The sequence below is a fragment of the Podarcis liolepis genome (genome assembly GCF_965112155.1).
Source record: "Podarcis liolepis genome assembly, chromosome: 1".
Classification (NCBI taxonomy): domain Eukaryota; kingdom Metazoa; phylum Chordata; class Lepidosauria; order Squamata; family Lacertidae; genus Podarcis; species Podarcis liolepis.
In genome coordinates this window covers 10,728,244-10,745,833 of record NC_139554.1, presented here as the reverse complement: position 1 = coordinate 10,745,833, position 17,590 = coordinate 10,728,244, and the positions used below count along the sequence as shown (strand labels likewise).

Here is a 17,590-nt window from a genome sequence, read left to right as displayed (position 1 = left end):
TTCAACCAGGTCTCTGTCACACAAGCCAGGTCAAATCCTCCATCCACAATCAGGTCGTGGATGGCAGTGGTTTTATTCACCATTGACCTGGCATTACACAGCAACACCTTCAGGTTATGTGGGTTTCCCCTGTTGAGCCATTAATAGCCGCTAAGCCGCTAATAGCCGTGCTTCGCAAGACGAAAAAACCGCAAGACGAAGAGACTCGCAGAACGGATTAATTTCGTCTTGCGAGGCACCACTGTATTCGATTTGTTGAATTATCTTGCCCACGGCAACCCAAAGCGACTTAAAACCAACCAAACAGACATAGGGGGCTTCACCTCCCAATCTGAGAAAGGCCACATGCAACACGGCCAGTGTAGGACAGATTTCCTCACCCCACCCTCTTCTCACAAGATTTAGAATTGGCTTAACAAACTGATTGCACAAATAGAGAAGTCTCCTGCAGCTGCTCGAAGGGGTTGGAGACTTCTCCTTGCAACAAGACGTGGCAGCGCGGGCTGCTCCTATTCCGTGTGCCTCCTAGCCAGTCAGCCATGCCCCTTTGCAGAATACAGTGGCACCTCGGGTTAAGTACTTAATTCGTTCCGGAGGTCCGTACTTGAAGCAAAGTTCTTAACCTGAAGTGTCTGTAACCTGAAGTGTCTGTAACCTGAGGTACCACTGTACTCCGTTCCAACAGGTATATAGTAAGACTGATATGAAAGCTTTGCAAACTGCAGCATGCGTCACCACACGAACACATGCGCACAACAGCGACTCTCACACTGGCCTTGTTTTTTGCGGTTTCGTTTTACCTGCTCTTCTGTGCTCTTCCCTTGGAGCATGCCTTGCACCCTTTCCAAGTTGCATTTCACATCTCTCAGCTTCAAAGACAGGCTCTCTGCCTCCTGATGGAGGCCAGCGCCCTCACCGGTGTGCCTGTCTTTGCAGTCCTCCAATAGGCGCACCACTTTCTGTTCAATCTCTGATAAGATAGCCTGGAAAGTCAAGCAGTTAATCATTCTTTTTCTTTTTTAATCACTGCAAAGTTTACTTACTGAAAACACCCCAAGCTCTGTATTAGGGCAAAGGCTGGTAACAGGAATGTTTGGGAGGGTGAATCCAGAAGTGACTCATTTTCCCTTCTCCCTTGGGACAAAATCATGTATGTATTTGTGGCGGGTGTCAGAGGAGGAAGAGACAAACAGATACTTGCAAACTGCTCTGCAGCAACTTCAATACTCCTGTGGTCTTGTGGAAGACTAACTCTGTTAGACCATTGCAGCAAACAAACATCAGCAGAGGTCAGGAGCACCACAAAAGTTAATGCCTTAATAACTCTGTGTGCGTTTTCAAAGGTGCTCCAGGTCTTTGTTGCTTTTCCTGTAATCTCTGGCGCAACCAGATACCTTTTTGCCCTAAGCAAGCCCAAACCTAATTAAGTCGGCATTCAGCCTTCCCATCCCATCTGATTATTCCGAACTGCAGGCTAAGATTTTGCATTTCATTTATCTTTTTCTTTCTCCCTGCCCACCCCCCCCCCCCACACTTTATGTTATTAGCTTAACATACAGACAACTCATGAGTCCTCCTGATTAAATCTGAAAGCTTGCTTACTTGCTTCACCCTACTGTTCATTCTGAAGGTTTTTTTTTCCTATTCCTCTTTCCTTTAATGGTCCAATGCAGCCACTAACATTTCTGTCGGTGTGCATTACACTTTACAGAATAACATTTAACAGCGGAACTAAGGGATGTGTAATCCTCACAATAAACTTGTGTAACAGTGTTTTAACAATTTTCTCACTTTTAAGCCTGCATATGCTTCTATTGATGTTCACTCTCTTTTGCTTAAATATTTGTTGCACATTGCCCTGAGCTACTTTGGAAAAAGGGTGATTCTTAAATAGCCTAAACCAGAGGTTGTCAACCTTTTGGGGTTCACAGCTCCCTTGATGAATTACATTCTTTTCTGCGGCACCCCTGTGGGGCTCAGGAGCCCAGTTATGTCACCCCTTGCCAGCAGAGCTGGCAGCCCCTCACCTTCATCTCTTCTCCCCTCTCCTTGGGAGTCCTCCAGGCAACTGCTGCTGCCGCCCCTGCTCCCTGAGCTGCACCCCCCCCGCCTCAAAGAGAGGTGCCTCCTCACACTGCCCCACAGGGGCCTGGGAAGCAAGCGCCCCCTGGCAATCCCCAGAGGCACCATTCACCTGGGGAGCTTGTAGCCAGGGCTGCTGCAACAACAACAATAATAATAATTTATACCCTGCCCTCCCCAGCCAAGGCCAGGCTCAGGGCGGTTAACAAGCAATAATAAAAACAAGTTGAATGAATACAACTTAAAAACAAGATTAAAATACAACATTAAAATATTGAAATATTAAAATGCAGCCTCATCACAGGAGGAGAAAGGAAAAAGAAGGGGGGAATCAAATTGGCTCCAAGCCAAAGGCCAGGTGGAACAACTCTGTCTTACAGGCCCTGCGGAAAGAAATCAGATCCTGCAGGGCCCTGGTCTCATGAGACAGAGCGTTCCACCAGGCCAGGGCCAGAGTTGAAAAGGCCCTGGCTCTGGTTGAGGCTAATCTAACTTCCTTAGGGCCCGGGACCACTAGGGTGTTGCTATTTATGAACCTTAAGGTCCTCCGTGGGGCATACCGGGAGAGGCGGTCCCGTAGGTACAAGGGTCCTAAGCCGTGCAAGCCTTTGGGAGGCAGAGACGCAAGAGGGCATCAGAGGGAGGGAGGAAAGGAAAGAGGGACAGAGGCCAGTGTTGCTCACAGCATCCCTGACCATCATTCAAAGCACCCTGGTTGAAAACCACCAGCCTAAACAAAGAAACAAAACCCCAAAAGGTAGGTCTCTGCCCTGAAAGGCCTACAATCTAGATGTTGACAATGGGGAGATGCCAAGTGTGTGGCTGTCATTGTGTGGCTCCCTTTGGGAGATTTGTAGTGCTGAATCACAGTCTGGAAACTGAGGTCCAGCTCCAAGGGCCTTCTGGTGGTTCCTTCACTGCGAGAAGTGAGGTTACAGGGAACCAAGCAGAGGGTCTTCTTGGTAGTGGCACCCGCCCTGTGGAATGCCCTCCCATCAGATGTCAAGGAAATAAACAACTATCTGACTTTTAAAAGACATCTGAAGGCTGACTTGTTTAAGGAAGTTTTTTAATGTTTGAAGTTTTATTCTGTTTTAGTGTTCTGTTGGGAACCACCCAGAGTGGCTAGGGAAACCCAGCCAGATGGGAGGGGAATAAATAATAGCATTATTATTTTTTATTATTAGCCCTACATTTGCATGAAGTCAGGGCTGGTGAGGGGAGTCAAAGTGAAGGCAGGTTTCACAACAGCAAAGTATCAAAGCCTGTCGATGCTCCCCTTTGCATTTTGGATTCACACTCACGAGAATTAATTCAGTATCAGTATATGAGACACCCACAAATGCAGTCAAGCTAATTTAGGTGCAACCACTCAGCACACTCATGTTCTTCTCTGGATAGGTCTCCATGGTGTTCTTTCTGTTGGGGATGAAGATTAAGGTCTTAAGCCGAAGAAGAGGAATTAACCATTTTGGAAGCAGAATGCCGGCTAGAGGGTTTTAGGCTGAAGTTTATGAAGGGAAAGATAAAGAAGACTGTAGCAGCATATGCTACAATCACGCGAGAACATTCTCAAAAATGTAGGGAAGAAGGGGAAGCAGATGCTGGGTTGCATACGCACCGTTCCTTTAAAGCGCCTGTGAAGCATGTTCAGTCCCTTAAGAATTCTGGGCACTGTAGTTTGTTGCTGGGAATTTCAACCCTGTCCGGGGAAAACTACAGCCCCCAGAATTCTCTGAGCGACATAGTGAATGTGGTATGTGCATTATAGCGTGTACACAGTCCCTGTCCTCCAATCAGCTCAGCCCATCTATCGCCTAGAGAGGCACATGATCGATGGAATGGGAGCACAACTCTGGCACCTCACTGGAACCAGAAATGCACTTTCCAGAAATGTTGCAGAAACCTGCTCTCTATCCTTCTTTTGGGAGTTCTACAATTCTGGAGATGAATTAGGAATGGGCTTGTTTTTTTAATTAGTTTCCATACGGAGCACATCATGCTTTAATTATTTGCAGCTGAGTCAGGTGAAGTTGGGTTTCGTTTTAGAGAGTTTATTTGTCATGCAAACATGATTTGTAGATCTGAAATGTAAGGAACTCCTGCAGCCTAAGCAGAGGTGTGCATTCTCTACTGTGCCCCCACACTCAACTTTAGCAATGACATAGTTTAATTTTTCCGCCAAGAAAAACGGCATGCTGCTACTGGTATGAATGTCTGTGCAAATTATTCTGTTCTAAGCAATGGGGGGGAGGGGGAGGGTGCATATTGAGATATGCAGGGTATTATTACTATTATTACATTTTCTATACCGCCCTTTATCCAAGGCTCACAGGGATGTTTACAGTATAAAAAGGGCATGATAGTCCTGCTGCACATCACTAGAAACCCTGCTGGCTTTGGGAGATTTCATTAGGCACTGTCCATGCAGTTTAAAGCAATAGGGACTAGAAACTTGGCAGTGGTTTAAAACGAAAGTTGAGATTATTGGAATGTGAATGCTCTGCCTTCATGACCCTTCCCAGCAGGTGTTGCAAGCCAGAACTGGAGGGGGGGGGGATCCAGCAACTAACTGGCCAGCAGCGCTCTGCAAATGCTGGCCACTCGGCAGCACTGTGTCTGCACGATGCTGACCTTTGTCTCCAAACAAAACACAAAACAAATCATTGATAAGAACTTAGTGCCCCCTTCCCTTGGCTGCTGCAAAATGGCACTTCATCCACCACCACCCTTTCCAATGCCACGCTTGCCAGCTAACATGAATATACAAGGGAGTAGGAGGCAGGGAAAAAGCAGTATGGGGAGTAATTAGCCACCCTCCAGTCTCCCTTCGCTGCAAGAAGCTGTTTCCCTTCAAATCTGGGCTGCTTTCCAATCTCAGAGCCCGGCTGGAGGGAAAACTGGCGGGAGAGAGGGGGCTTGTAGGAGGAAATGCACATATATGTCCCTGGCTGGTGTGTCTCTCCTGTTCTGGCCCTGCATTCACTTGTGGTTGGGTAACATAGCCTGTATTTGCAGGTAACTCCTAGGGCTTGCCTAGGTTAGGCAGACAAGAAGCCAGTTGAGAACATGGGGGAAGCGCCCTTCTCTGTGTGCCCCTATAAGGAATCCAGCCAGTCTGTTTACTGCAGCAGCTTCACACACACAAAAAGAGCCAGAAGCAGGAACGACGAGGCTGAAGGCGTTATGTAGGCTCACCGAAATGAGAGGCAAAGGTGATTGGCTTACGAAACTGCAACAGCGACCTTTGGCCCGCTCAGCTCAGCTTACCTGGCACGCAGCTAGACGCTGCTCCACTGTCTGTTGCATTTGGCGGGTCTGGCCTCCCGATCCCAGGGACTCTTTCGTTTGGTCTAGCCACCGTTCCAGCTCAGCAATTTGTGCCTGCCACACATGGAGGAGCCGGGCAAGCTCTGAGTCAGGCCCACCGGCACCCACAGGCTCCTCTGAATCTCCCAATAAGCACTCGGCAGTATTTGTGACTCGACTGGAGGAGGCTTTGCCCTGTGGGGAAGAAAAGCCAAAGGGTGGAAGATCTGCGAGCCTGAAAAATAGCTAGCGTGCTCTCGGAAAGCAGCACGAGCCGGGCAGATTAGGGGAGAAAGGAAAGGAAAAGTAAACCCAGGTGCCAGCTGAGAGTCCCGTGATCTGGTGCAACAGGTTTCTTAGCAGCCGATTTGCATTTGCACAGGTAGAGCTCAGCTCACACAGGAAGTCTGCTGACTCACAGTTCATTAGGTGGCTATCCCCGCGGGACACACACACACCAGAAGTGTTTTTCTGGTGCGTGCGGTTAAGATTTTACACGCTGCACTTCAAAGCTGGTTTACATGCCAGCGTATCATTTCTTTGGGCTGCTTTTGAGGTTTAGTATGAATAAGGATTGGGGCTAAAATAAAATAAAAACAATTAAAATTAGGAAGGAAGGAAGGAAGGAAGGAAGGAAGGAAGGAAGGAAGGGAGGGAGGGAGGGAGGGAAGGAAGGAAGGAAGGAAAGGGAGGGAGGGAGGACGGAATATTTTCAGCTCTGCAACTAGAGATAGGACTGATTTATTCCAGGTGGTGTCAAACTACAACTAAAATGCAAACAAAAGCCAGTTTCTCCTCCATCCTAACCTGATGGCAATATCCTTCTACACTGCTGTTTCCCAGCAACAAGTTCTTACTGTGCAACCTTACATATGTCTACTTATGTCTCAGTGAGTTCAGTTTGGAGCTTACTACCAGGTAAGAGGGTACAGGATTGCAGCATCAGAGGTCTGATGACTCCGATGCAAAGAACCGCCATGGATTTATCTGACCCTCTTTTTAAGCCACCTGAGCTAGAGGCAATCGCAGCATGTAAACTGTGGAACTCACTTCCCTCAGAGGTGTGTCTTGACACCTTCACTGGACAACTTTTAACAAATGCGCTTTGCCCTGGCTTTTCACACTTGAGAGGTATATTGTTAGGGCCCACCATATTTCTCTAATTTTAAGTGGCTCAAAACTGCTTTTACTATTGTGTAATAGTTTACTTTAATATTAACAATTTGTTTGAATCATTCTGATCCGCCCTGGGAACTTAGGTGAAGAGCAGGCAAATAAATTGTAATAATAATAATAATAATAGGATTTGGATTTGATATCCCGCTTTATCACTACCCGAAGGAGTCTCAAAGCGGCTAACATTCTCCTTTCCCTTCCTCCCCCACAACAAACACTCTGTGAGGTGAGTGGGGCTGAGAGACTTCAGAGAAGCGTGACTGGCCCAAGGTCACCCAGCAGCTGCATGTGGAGGAGCAGAGACGCGAACCCGGTTACCCAGATTACGAGACTACCGCTCTTAACCACTACACCACACTGGCTCTCAATAATAATAATAATAATAATAATAATAATAATAATAATAATAATAATATCCTGCGAACAGCAAATTCAATAAGAAAACTACGTGGTGTGTGAAGAACAAATCCCTTTTTGTCTGTCCTAAATCTCTCACCATTAAGGTTTGAAAGGCAGAGAAAAAAGTTGTCCCTATTCACTTTCGACAGTGTATAAACCCGCAGCATGTTTCCCCTCGCTTGTCTTTTTCCTAAACTAAAAATATAGATTAACCTTTGATGGGATGTTATGTAGAGAATCTACATTTCGGCATGATGGATTATTGTATAGATTTTCTCTCTAATCCAGCCTTCCCTAACCTGGTGGCCTCCGGATATTTTGGATCACAGCTCCCATCAGCCACAGCCAGCATGGCCAGTGGTCAGGGATGATGGGAGTCGTAGTCCAAAGCAGCTGGCAGGCAAGTGATTGGGGACAATGGCTTAAATCCTATGACCGTACGTACACTGCACAATGCAGCCTGTCTGCCTCCAGGTTCTTTCATTTCATTTTTCATTTCGATTTGCTGGTATAACAGGTAATCTGATCGTGATATTTTCAACAGCAATTTTCTGATAACAATCTGATAGCTTTAATGGACCCAAAGTTAGCACACCTACCTCGCTATGACTTCCAAGAGCCTCACCACTTCTTGCTTTTTGTGGAGACAAAGAAATTAACTGCTGGTCAGGCTCCTCAGCATCCACAGCCTGCAAAGAAAAGCAGAGATGAAGAAATGTTTTTTCTTTGATGGTGTCTCGGGGTACCTTTTTTAAGCCTGAGAGCCACATTCCCTTGTAGGCAACTTTCTGGGGGTGCCATGTGCCAAGAAGCAGAACTGGGGAGACTCTTAACTTTGCACAAGAAGCTACATTGCAGTCGTGCAACAGACGAGTGTTTCATCACACTTCCCAACGAGGCAGAAGCCTTCTAGGAAGGCACAGCTCATTTTCTGTTTCATCCCAAACCTGTAAACTATTATTTGCAGTGTTAGAACAGGCCAGGATTTTTAGCTATGGTTTGGCGTTCACTAGGTATTCGGGCTTGCTGCAAATGTGCTAACCACAGTTTCCCAGTTTGTGTGATACAAGAAACTATGGTTAGTGGGAAACCTTTTGGTTTGTTTCCTTGCTTGCAAAAAGGAAGGAACAGAGGGGCTATGCGCATGGCCAAAAGGCTCATCCAGAAGTTGGCTTACAAAGCCAGGATATGATCTTCCATAAACAGTCTTCTTGGATCAGCATTGTTCTCACTTTGAATGGGCAAAGACTTACAGGTCCTTTCACCAAATTGTCCCCCTGCCAAATTGATGAAAGAACCAACTTTTTAAAAATCACTTCACGTCCTTTCACAGAAACACACCCCTCCCCACAAACTTGCCAAAAGATTGCTCACAGAAGCTTTCACAAAAAGCTCCCATTTTTAAGCTCTGAGCTATATGTGATGCATTCGTAAAAATGATGGAAACGATGGACAATTCAGCAGCTCCTGTGATAACTAAAATGGGTGTCCTAGTACACGGTAAAGAATTTGCCACCAAACTCTGTGAAGCAATTGGTCACTCTTTGAGGAATTAATCCAACCAATTCTGCATTATACTCACTTCATTGTGGAATGAATTGTCCTCAGCTTCTTCAACCAAGGAAGGTAGAAGAGACAGTGACCCTCGCTTTTTCGGCTAAAATGTACACACACAGATACAGCCCAGTTATTTGTAGTTGCGAAAAGAACTTTTCATTCAAGTCCTCCCCAAAGTTCAATGTCCAGTCAGTTTCTCATGAGTGTAAAGCTCCAATTAATCCAGACAAATTAATAGGGCCTGAGCCAACCAAAAATTAAAGCGCTTTTAAATCCCATAGATTTCAACGTGGATTAAAATTGCATCTATCTTTCAAAGTCAATAGACCTTAAATAAAGTACGCTGGATCAATGCCCAGTGCAAAATAGCACAGTCTCAACAACTCTGATTAGTGCCAAACCATCTAGCAACGTGGTTTGTTTGCACAAGCCTCTCTCAACCTGGAGCCCAACAAATATTTTGGACTAATATAACAAATATTTTGTTTCCTGTTTCCTGCTTGGCAGGGGGTTGGACTCGATGGCCCTTGTGGTCTCTTCCAACTCTATGATTCTATGATTCTATGACTACAACTCCCAAGAGGCTCCACCAGTGTTGGCATTCCACCACCTCCTGAAGAAAACACCTGCTTAGGCAAGCATTTCCTTGAAGTGAACTTCTGGCTTTATTGTTTTGTACCCTTTTAAACCACAGAGCCTAGGACTTGCCGATCAGAAGGTCGGCGGTTCGAATCCCCGCAACGGGGTGAGCTCCTGTTGCTCTGTCCCTGCTCCTGCCAACCTAGCAGTTCGAAAGCACGTCAAAGTGCAAGTAGATAAATAGGTACTGCTCTGGCGGGAAGGTAAACGGCATTTCCGTGCCCTGCTCTGGCCACATGACCAGGAAGCTGTACGCTGGCTCCCTCGGCCAATAAAGCGAGATGAACGCCGCAACCCCAGAGTCGGCCACGACTGGACCTAATGGTTGGGGGTCCCTTTACCTTTACCCTTTTAAAACTGCTTTCGTGGTCATGCTTTTTCATTGTTGTATATTTTGTAAATTTAGCACATGTTTCAATTATGGACGTTTTTGATGCCCCAATCGAATTGCTACTATGTATTTTAATTACGTATTGATTTTATACTTGCGAACCACTTAGAAGCCATTTTGGCACGTAAGTGACATAATAATTAACAAGAATAATAACTGGAGGGGAGGAGAGTTGTAGTTCAAAATATCTGGAAGGCACCAGTCGGGGAAAGCGGGTTTATATCAGTTATCTTACGCAAAAACCCCACAAACTAATTTCAATTTCTGATTTGTTTACATGCGTTCCAGGGGTGAATGAGAAACCGAGGTGTTCTGAAAGACCTCCCCTAACCAACCCTGCCATTCTTTTTCCCATTCCAGTGTAATAAACCAATAATAAACAAATGCTATAACGAACCATGAATGACCAATGACAATCAAAGGGAGTTGGGTGGGGTGGGAAAACCGGCTGGCTGGTTGCCTTAGGACGGGGTAGGGGGAAAACCTTTTGGGGCCAGTGGACCAAATTGCTAACTGGTCCCACGCCAGCAGGCCAACTATGGCAGGTGGGTCAACCCACCTGCCAGTCACCGGATGTCATGATGCTGCTAGATGACTGACAGGTGAGCTGTCCCACCAACCTGCCAAGGTCCCTTGTGCAGTGCTTCCTAAGTACCCGACAGTCCCAGTACTAGAGACTTATGACCTTAACTGGCAGGGCATGTGGGCAGGGTTTAGGGAAAACAGACCTGTGGGCCAAATTTGGCCCACAGGTGAGAGCTTCCCTAGCCCTGCCTTAGTATAACCACCACTGATAACAACTTCCACCTTGTAATCATGTAAAACAAGCATTTTCGTTTTTGTTTTACTTGCATTTTTAATACAGTGGTACCTCAGGTTACATACGCTTCAGGTTACAGACGCTTCAGATTACAGACTCCGCTAACCCAGAAATCGTGCTTCAGGTTAACAACTTTGCTTTAGGATGAGAACAGAAATCGTGCTCCGGCGGCATGACACTAAAGTGGTGCTTCAGGTTAAGAACAGTTTCAGGTTAAGTACGGACCTCCAGAATGAATTAAGTACTTAACCTGAGGTACCACTGTACAGAGGCAAATATATCTCTCTCACACATTCCATTCTGTCCACCCCCCAATTGTACAGCTTTCATATCAGTCTCAACGTACAACTAAATACCTGGTGACTCCCCTTTCACCCTTTTCCTGGTTTCTTTATTTTTCTATTAAATCGGGTATTCCAAATTTTTAATCTTCGAATTTCTTCTGCTGTTAAATTCTATTAGCTCCTAATTCTGCTGCTTTTACTCAAGACCTGCTAGGTTATTTACTTGTTTATACTGGTTCTTAAAATCTTAAAAAAAAACATTTTCCAATCCTCCTTATATTCTTTATTGTCCTTTTCTCTTTCCCTGTTCGTTATGCCTGCCAATTCAGCATATTCAAGCGTTTTAAACTGCTACTCTTCCTTGGTTCTCGTTCTCCACCTTTGTGCCAATAAGATTCTAGCCGCAGTGGTGGCATATAATAATTTTTTGTTTTGTTTTGTAGGGAGCTCTGTTGTTACCATTCCCCAAAGGAATGCCTTGGGCTTTTTTGGGAAGGTTTATCTGAATAAAGGTAAAGGTAAAGGGACCCCTGACCGTTAGGTCCAGTCGTGACCGACTCGGGTTGCAGCGCTCATCTCGCTTTATTGGCCCAGGGAGCCGGCGTACAGCTTCTGGGTCATGTGGCCAGCATGATTAAGCCGCTTCTGGCAAACCAGAGCAGCACACGGAAACGCTGTTTAACTTCCCACCGGAGTGGTACCTATTTATCTACTTGCACTTTGACGTACTTTCAAACTGCTAGGTGGGCAGGAACAGAGACCGAGCAATGGGAGCTCACCCCGTCGCGGGGATTCGAACTGCCGACCTTCTGATCGGCAAGTCCTAGGCTCTATGGTTTAACCCACAGTGCCACCCGCGTCCTTTATCTGAATATCTTTTTCTAATTCATTGTAAATTACTTCCCAGAATTCCCTGATTACTTTACAGGACCACATGTGGGAAAAGGATCCCTCTGCTTCATTGCATTTTCAACATTTACCTTTTCTCTTTTTTAAAACATTTTCGCTAGTTTGGCAGGTGTTAAATACCACCAGTGGGCCATTTTCATCATATTTTGCTTTAATGTGTAACACACCATAAAATTCATATTTACCATCCATAAATTCTCCCAAAGCTCATAATCAACCTTACGACCCACATCCTGTGCCCATTCAGTCATACTTGATTTCACAAATTCCTCTTTTGTATCCCACTCTATAGAAGCAGTTTGTACATTTTTGATAATACTTTTACTTTACTGTATCAAATAAATCCCTTGTGAATTGGGATTTTTGTTCTGCAAATTCAATTTGTTTATCCATCTTAAAGAGTTTGTTAATCTGATGTATCTGTAAGCAACAAGCATTTTGTTTCCTTTCCGAGTTCACAGTTGCAACGTAGAAAACTACCGATACCTTTTCTCAGTAGCATGGAAACAACTGAAAAATAGAAACAGAAAGCCCAGCAGCAAATTTCCACAATATTGAAGACTGGAACTACAGGTGTACCTTGGTTTTCAAACAGCTTAGTTCTCGAAAGTTTTGGCTCCCGAACACCACAAACCCGGAAGTGAATGTTCTGGTTTGCAAACTATTTTTGGAAGGCAAACGTCTCATGGGGCTTCCGATTGGCCGCAGGAGCTTCCTGCAGCGAATCAGAAGCCACACTTTGGTTTCTGAACGTTTTGGAAGTCCGTTCGACTTCCGAGGTACGACTGTATAACCCACATGATTAAGAATGATGGCTCCGTTCCACCTCAAGGATGCCTCCGAATACCATTTGCTGGGATATAATACAAGTGAGACTAGCACCCATGCCTTGTTTACAGGCTTCCCAGAAGAGGCACCTGGTTGACTAATTTGAGAACAAGGTGGTGGACTGGATGTACCATTGGCCAGATCCAGCAGCCTTCCTACCTCCTTACCACCAGATCTATCTCCATGTTTATGTTTGGTTCTTCCCCAGTTCCCTGCATCATACACTTCCCCAACATCTTCCATCTAATGATGTGGAACCGAGGGAGGAGAAACGTACAAACTAATGACCCTTAATACAAGCTACAATGGAGCTGGGGATATACACAAAACAAAGACGCCATTTTGTGTGGCAAATGGACCTGAAACTCTGGTAAGAAGTGGATCCGGACGAAAATAACCAGTATCTAGAAGGGCTTCCTCATTTCTCTGAACATACTCCTACAAAACCGCTTGAAGAAGAAGAGTTTGGATTTGATATACCGCTTTATCACTACCCTAAGGAGTCTCAAAGCGTCTAACAATCTCCTTTCCCTTCCTCCCCCACAACAAACACTCTGTGAGGTGAGTGAGGCTGAGAGACTTCAGAGAAGTGTGACTGGCCCAAGGTCACCCAGCAGCTCATGTGGAGGAGCAGGGACGCGAACCCGGTTCACCAGATTACAAGTCTACCGCTCTTAACCACCACACCACACTGGCTCGGTATCCACTTACCTGCCAATCAGCACCAGCTCCATGTTCTTCCGGATCTGGGGATTCCAAAATGTCCTCCTCTAGTTCAGGCTGCTCTGGCCTCTGGTGTAGCTCCACCAAGGAATTCTTCATCCTCGTGAGAATGTCCTCCTTCCTCTGGCAAAGGAGGGAGATCCGCTGCTTTATGTCTTCCATCTCCTCGCCCTAAGGAACAACGATGCTCAGATGTGACATTTTTTCCATGAGGGTGGGGAGGGGAAGCGCAAAAACGGAAGGAAACAGCAAATAGTTTATGGCATCTTACTGGAGCCCGATCTCCGCGGTTCCCACTGGCTCTCTTTCTTATGCGGAAGTAGCGCCCCATTGCTGCTGAAAACCAGAGCAAAGGCCTCAGCATGAAAACAAGAGCCTTCTGGATGTGTCTTCGACCGGCCATGGCTTGCCAGGCAATGTGGAGCTTCAGTAAAGAGCACCACTCTGGGTGGCAAATGGACATGTGAGGCTTGTGGGAGCAGAATTCCTGGAGGGTGAATGCTCAGGAGTTCTTCCTTCGACAGGCTCAGTCACTAATCTAGATAGGTCAACTATAATACACTAGCACTTCCTGAAAGTCCAGAAGGTTTTTTTAAAACAACAACAACATCATTTCCCTCCTATTCCAAGTGGCACAAAACCAGGAATTAAGAGGTCTGTGTAGTTTTTACACAAGAAGCCGGAAAATACCCCAAGAAAATGCAAGCAGGGAATCCTTCCCTGTCTCTGCTTCTCTGTTCCTGTGTCCTCACTGAACAGATTATTTGTATGTAGGAAGGAATCATCCTAACCACCAGGCAATTATGCAATTTAATTAGGGCTTTAGACTAGTATATACATTGCAGTAGGTGCGAAATGTGACACTGCTACTAATCAAAATAAAAAAATTCCTTCCAGTAGCACCTAAAAGACCAACTCCTACTGTTCTCCTACTGGTTTCTCTGTTCTGTGAACACTTCAATCTCCCAGGACATTCTATACAAGATCTCAAAGTAGCTGTTTTACTACAAAGGAATTTCAGAAATAGACTGGAAAGAGAAGCTGCTGAATTACAACTCATTACCAAACTTAAAACCATGAAAAGACCTGGGCTGAACAAAGACATTGGATTCTTATCTCACTATACATAACTAAACCATTTCTCACCTTCCCACCCCTTGCCTTTTCCTGTAAGACCTATTACAGTCGTTAAGAGTCGTCAAGAGGCTCTCTCAGCTATCTGCCTATCTCCCATTCCCACCACCCTTCTCAGTAACACCCCTCCCCACCTTCTCACTATATAGAAGGATCTGGCAACTTCTGTTTCAGTGTATCTGAAGAAGTGTGCATGCACACGAAAGCTCATACCAAGAACTAACTTAGTTGGTCTTTTAGGTGCTACTGGAAGGAATTTTTTTATTTTGACTATGGCAGACCAACACGGCTACCTATCTACTACTGCTACTAATGTTGCTGTAATTTGGAGAGCCGAAAGGTGTTAGCATAGTTGCATGGCCTAGTCATTTCCTTGCTTTTCCACCTATATAGCATACTCTCGTGTTCCCCTCTATCCAGCTAATCCATTTGAGTCCCCATTTCTTCCTTAACAGCTCCCCACCACCTGATATTATTCCAAATGGCTGCTACAGGCTTATTAAAGTTGGCACTGCGTGGGCAGGAGGGCTTTGGGCACAGGCCATTCCCCACCTGACCAGCACTTCCCCTGCTGCTGTGCCCTTACAGAATGGGACCCCGCTGTGTTGAGCTCAGAGTGCAGCGGGCCCAATGCTTGCTAATGTAATATCCATACATCTGAAGAAACTAAATTGTAAAACTGTTTTGTTTGTTTTTTGTCTGAATCAAAAAATTCAACGAATTCTGGGATCTGCAACAAAAAGCCAAAGCATGGAGTGCTCCTCCCACCAACCCAAAATCTCTTTCTGAACATTCCATTCTGTTTCTCCCTTACATACTCAATTTTAGCTCCCTCCCTCAACTCTGTCAAGAGTCAATCATCATTCTGGTCCCTTGTTACCTCCCTAAAAATGTGTTGTGTTTCTGAGAACCTCTGATTTCTCCCTAAGCCTGTTTGTTGCTTCTCTTTCTCTGTGTGTGGTGACATTATGGCTACATTAGGATCCACATTCTGAGAATGGGTATATTAATATTAGTATGCTATACAGTGGTGCCCCGCAAGACGAATGCCCCGCAAGACGGAAAACTCGCTAGACGAAAGAGTTTTCCGTTTTGGAGGTGCTTCGCAAAACGAATCTCCTATGGGCATGCTTCGCAAGACAACAATGTCTTGCGAGTTCCTGCTGGTTTTTTCCCCCTTCCCCCCCCCTTTTCTAAGCCGCTAAGCTGCTTATCAGCAGATCCGATCAGCAGATAAGCCTCTAAAAGCCGCTAATAGCGCTAAGCCGCTTATCAGCTGATCCGATCAGCAGATAAGCCGCTAAAAGCCTCTAAAAGCCGCTAATAGCGCTAATCCTTCAATGGGCTTGCTTCGCAAGATGGAAAAAACCGCTAGACGAAGAGAATCACAGAACGGATTCTTTTCGTCTTGCGAGGCACCACTGTACAATGTGTACCAGAATACGGTGGTACCTTGGAATGAGAACGGGATCCGTTCCGGAGCACAGTTTGCATCCTGAATGGAACGTAAGATGCGACTGTGCGTCTGCACGTGCGCGGGTCACGTTTTGCCGCTTCCGCACATGCGCGTGATGTCATTTTGAGCGTCTGCGCATGCGTGAGCGGCGAAACCTGGAACTAACGCACTCCGTTACTTCTGGGTTGCCGCGGAGCGCAATCTGAAAGCGCTCAGCTTGAAGCACATTCAACCCAAGGTATGGCTGTACTAAACTAAGTGCAAGTAAATTCCAAGGAAACTGCTTTCTCATACTTTTAACTAGTATTATTGAAGGAGGTGACGACAGGTGACCCCACCTAGGTCCGAAGTCACCCCCCCCCAACCAGGCCTCAAAACTGTCCAAAATTCCTTTTGTCTTCTAAAAAATCCAAAACAGCTTTTCTCTGCTCTTCTCTGCTTTTCTCACAAGATGCATAGGAAAAATGTTATTCTTTTATCAGTACAAGAAGGCTTCAAAAGGCTAATAAACAGGCTCTGTCATTGCCAAGAATACTCAAGCCTGAGAACTGACTTTTATCTCATTCAGTTGCAACATCTTTGGACACGCTGAGCTGCTCACATTCCCCTTTCCTGGGAAGGGTGCCAAGAGTCCACAATAGTCCCAAAGATAGGAGCTTTCTGTTCATGCTCAGGGGAACTCAACATGGGGCAGGACTTCGGAGAAGGAGGAGAAAGGGGAGGGAACTGGAAGGGGAATATATGCTCTGTGCAAATGACTGTGAACCCGTGCTTGTTTGTGAATCTATCACACTTGCTCCTTCTACCAGTTCATGGATGGTAGAAATACAGCTTTTTCTCCGAAACTAATCCTTGAGTGTCTGTTGACTCCCATTTTCCCTTTCCCGGGCGCAATATTTTTTCCCACCCGAGGGCAAAGCCTCATAAAGCTACATTATAACCTTAAGTCCATTTTCAATGAAACTGTTTCGTCCTTTTCCAGTCCTCCCGAAGCCTTAACAAGATTTCAGTTTAACACATTCATCTGTTTCAACGCACACACATGTTGTTATTTTAGCAGCTGCTAATAAGTTTGGGATCAAAAATCTATTTCAGTCTCCTAAGCTTCAAAAGAGAACGGCTGGTTCATTTGTCTGCTTTTTAAAAAAAGAAAAGGGTATACAAGTCGGCCATGTTTTCTATTTATCTCTGCATCATCTTTTCTGCAGCTGACTCCTCCAGTTGGAAAATTTCCAATTAGGAAATTTTCACCTCTTTCTGGAACCGCCCCTTCACATTGTTTACAGTTTTGAGTCTGAAATGCAATTAGCTAGAGAAATGTAAAAACAATTAGCACTCTGGGTGGTTCCAGTTAATTTACGTGGCAGACGGAGAAGCGGGGAGGGAAGGACTCTGGAAAGAGCCAATGAACACACTGGAACACACCAGAGGAGGAATGATGAAAGGGTAGGCAACCTGTTATCATTGGGACTACAACTCCCATCATCCCTGGCAACCAGCCATGCTGACTGAGGCTGATGGGAGTTTTAGATACTGCAGTTAAGTTCAGAGCACAGCAGGCATCCAGCACAGATGGAGGAGGGAGGGATGCAAACCTCACCTCTGGGTAGGAGGCAGCCTGAGCTGGGATTTCTGTAGCCAATTCATCCAAGCCACTCCTCAGGAACTGGAACTGCTTCAGAGAGTCTATTTCTTGCTCGCTCTCTTCCAGCTCTTTCACAATGGGCTGTAAAACAGTAATTACTATTAGCTGTTTCGAAGTGGGTGGTGGAACACATGGCCCCGTAACCTAATAAACCATCTCAAACACCCACACTGCACAGACTGCACCCATGTCCAGCTCATAAAGGACGAGTCAACACATTAAGGAAAGTAAAACAGAG

General features: G+C 45.6%; 1 protein-coding gene across 1 annotated transcript in view; it reads right to left on the bottom strand.

Moving 5' to 3' along the window:
* SYNE2 (spectrin repeat containing nuclear envelope protein 2) overlaps positions 1–17,590 on the bottom strand; it is a 258,420-nt gene that overhangs the window by 107,371 nt on the left and 133,459 nt on the right. The window contains exons 59-64 of the mRNA XM_083516520.1: positions 17,308–17,433; positions 13,106–13,288; positions 8,549–8,623; positions 7,566–7,655; positions 5,353–5,586; positions 801–983 (exon numbers count right to left, since the gene is read on the bottom strand). Coding sequence (XP_083372646.1) covers positions 801–983; positions 5,353–5,586; positions 7,566–7,655; positions 8,549–8,623; positions 13,106–13,288; positions 17,308–17,433 — 891 coding nt within the window. The remainder of the gene's footprint in view (positions 1–800; positions 984–5,352; positions 5,587–7,565; positions 7,656–8,548; positions 8,624–13,105; positions 13,289–17,307; positions 17,434–17,590) is intronic.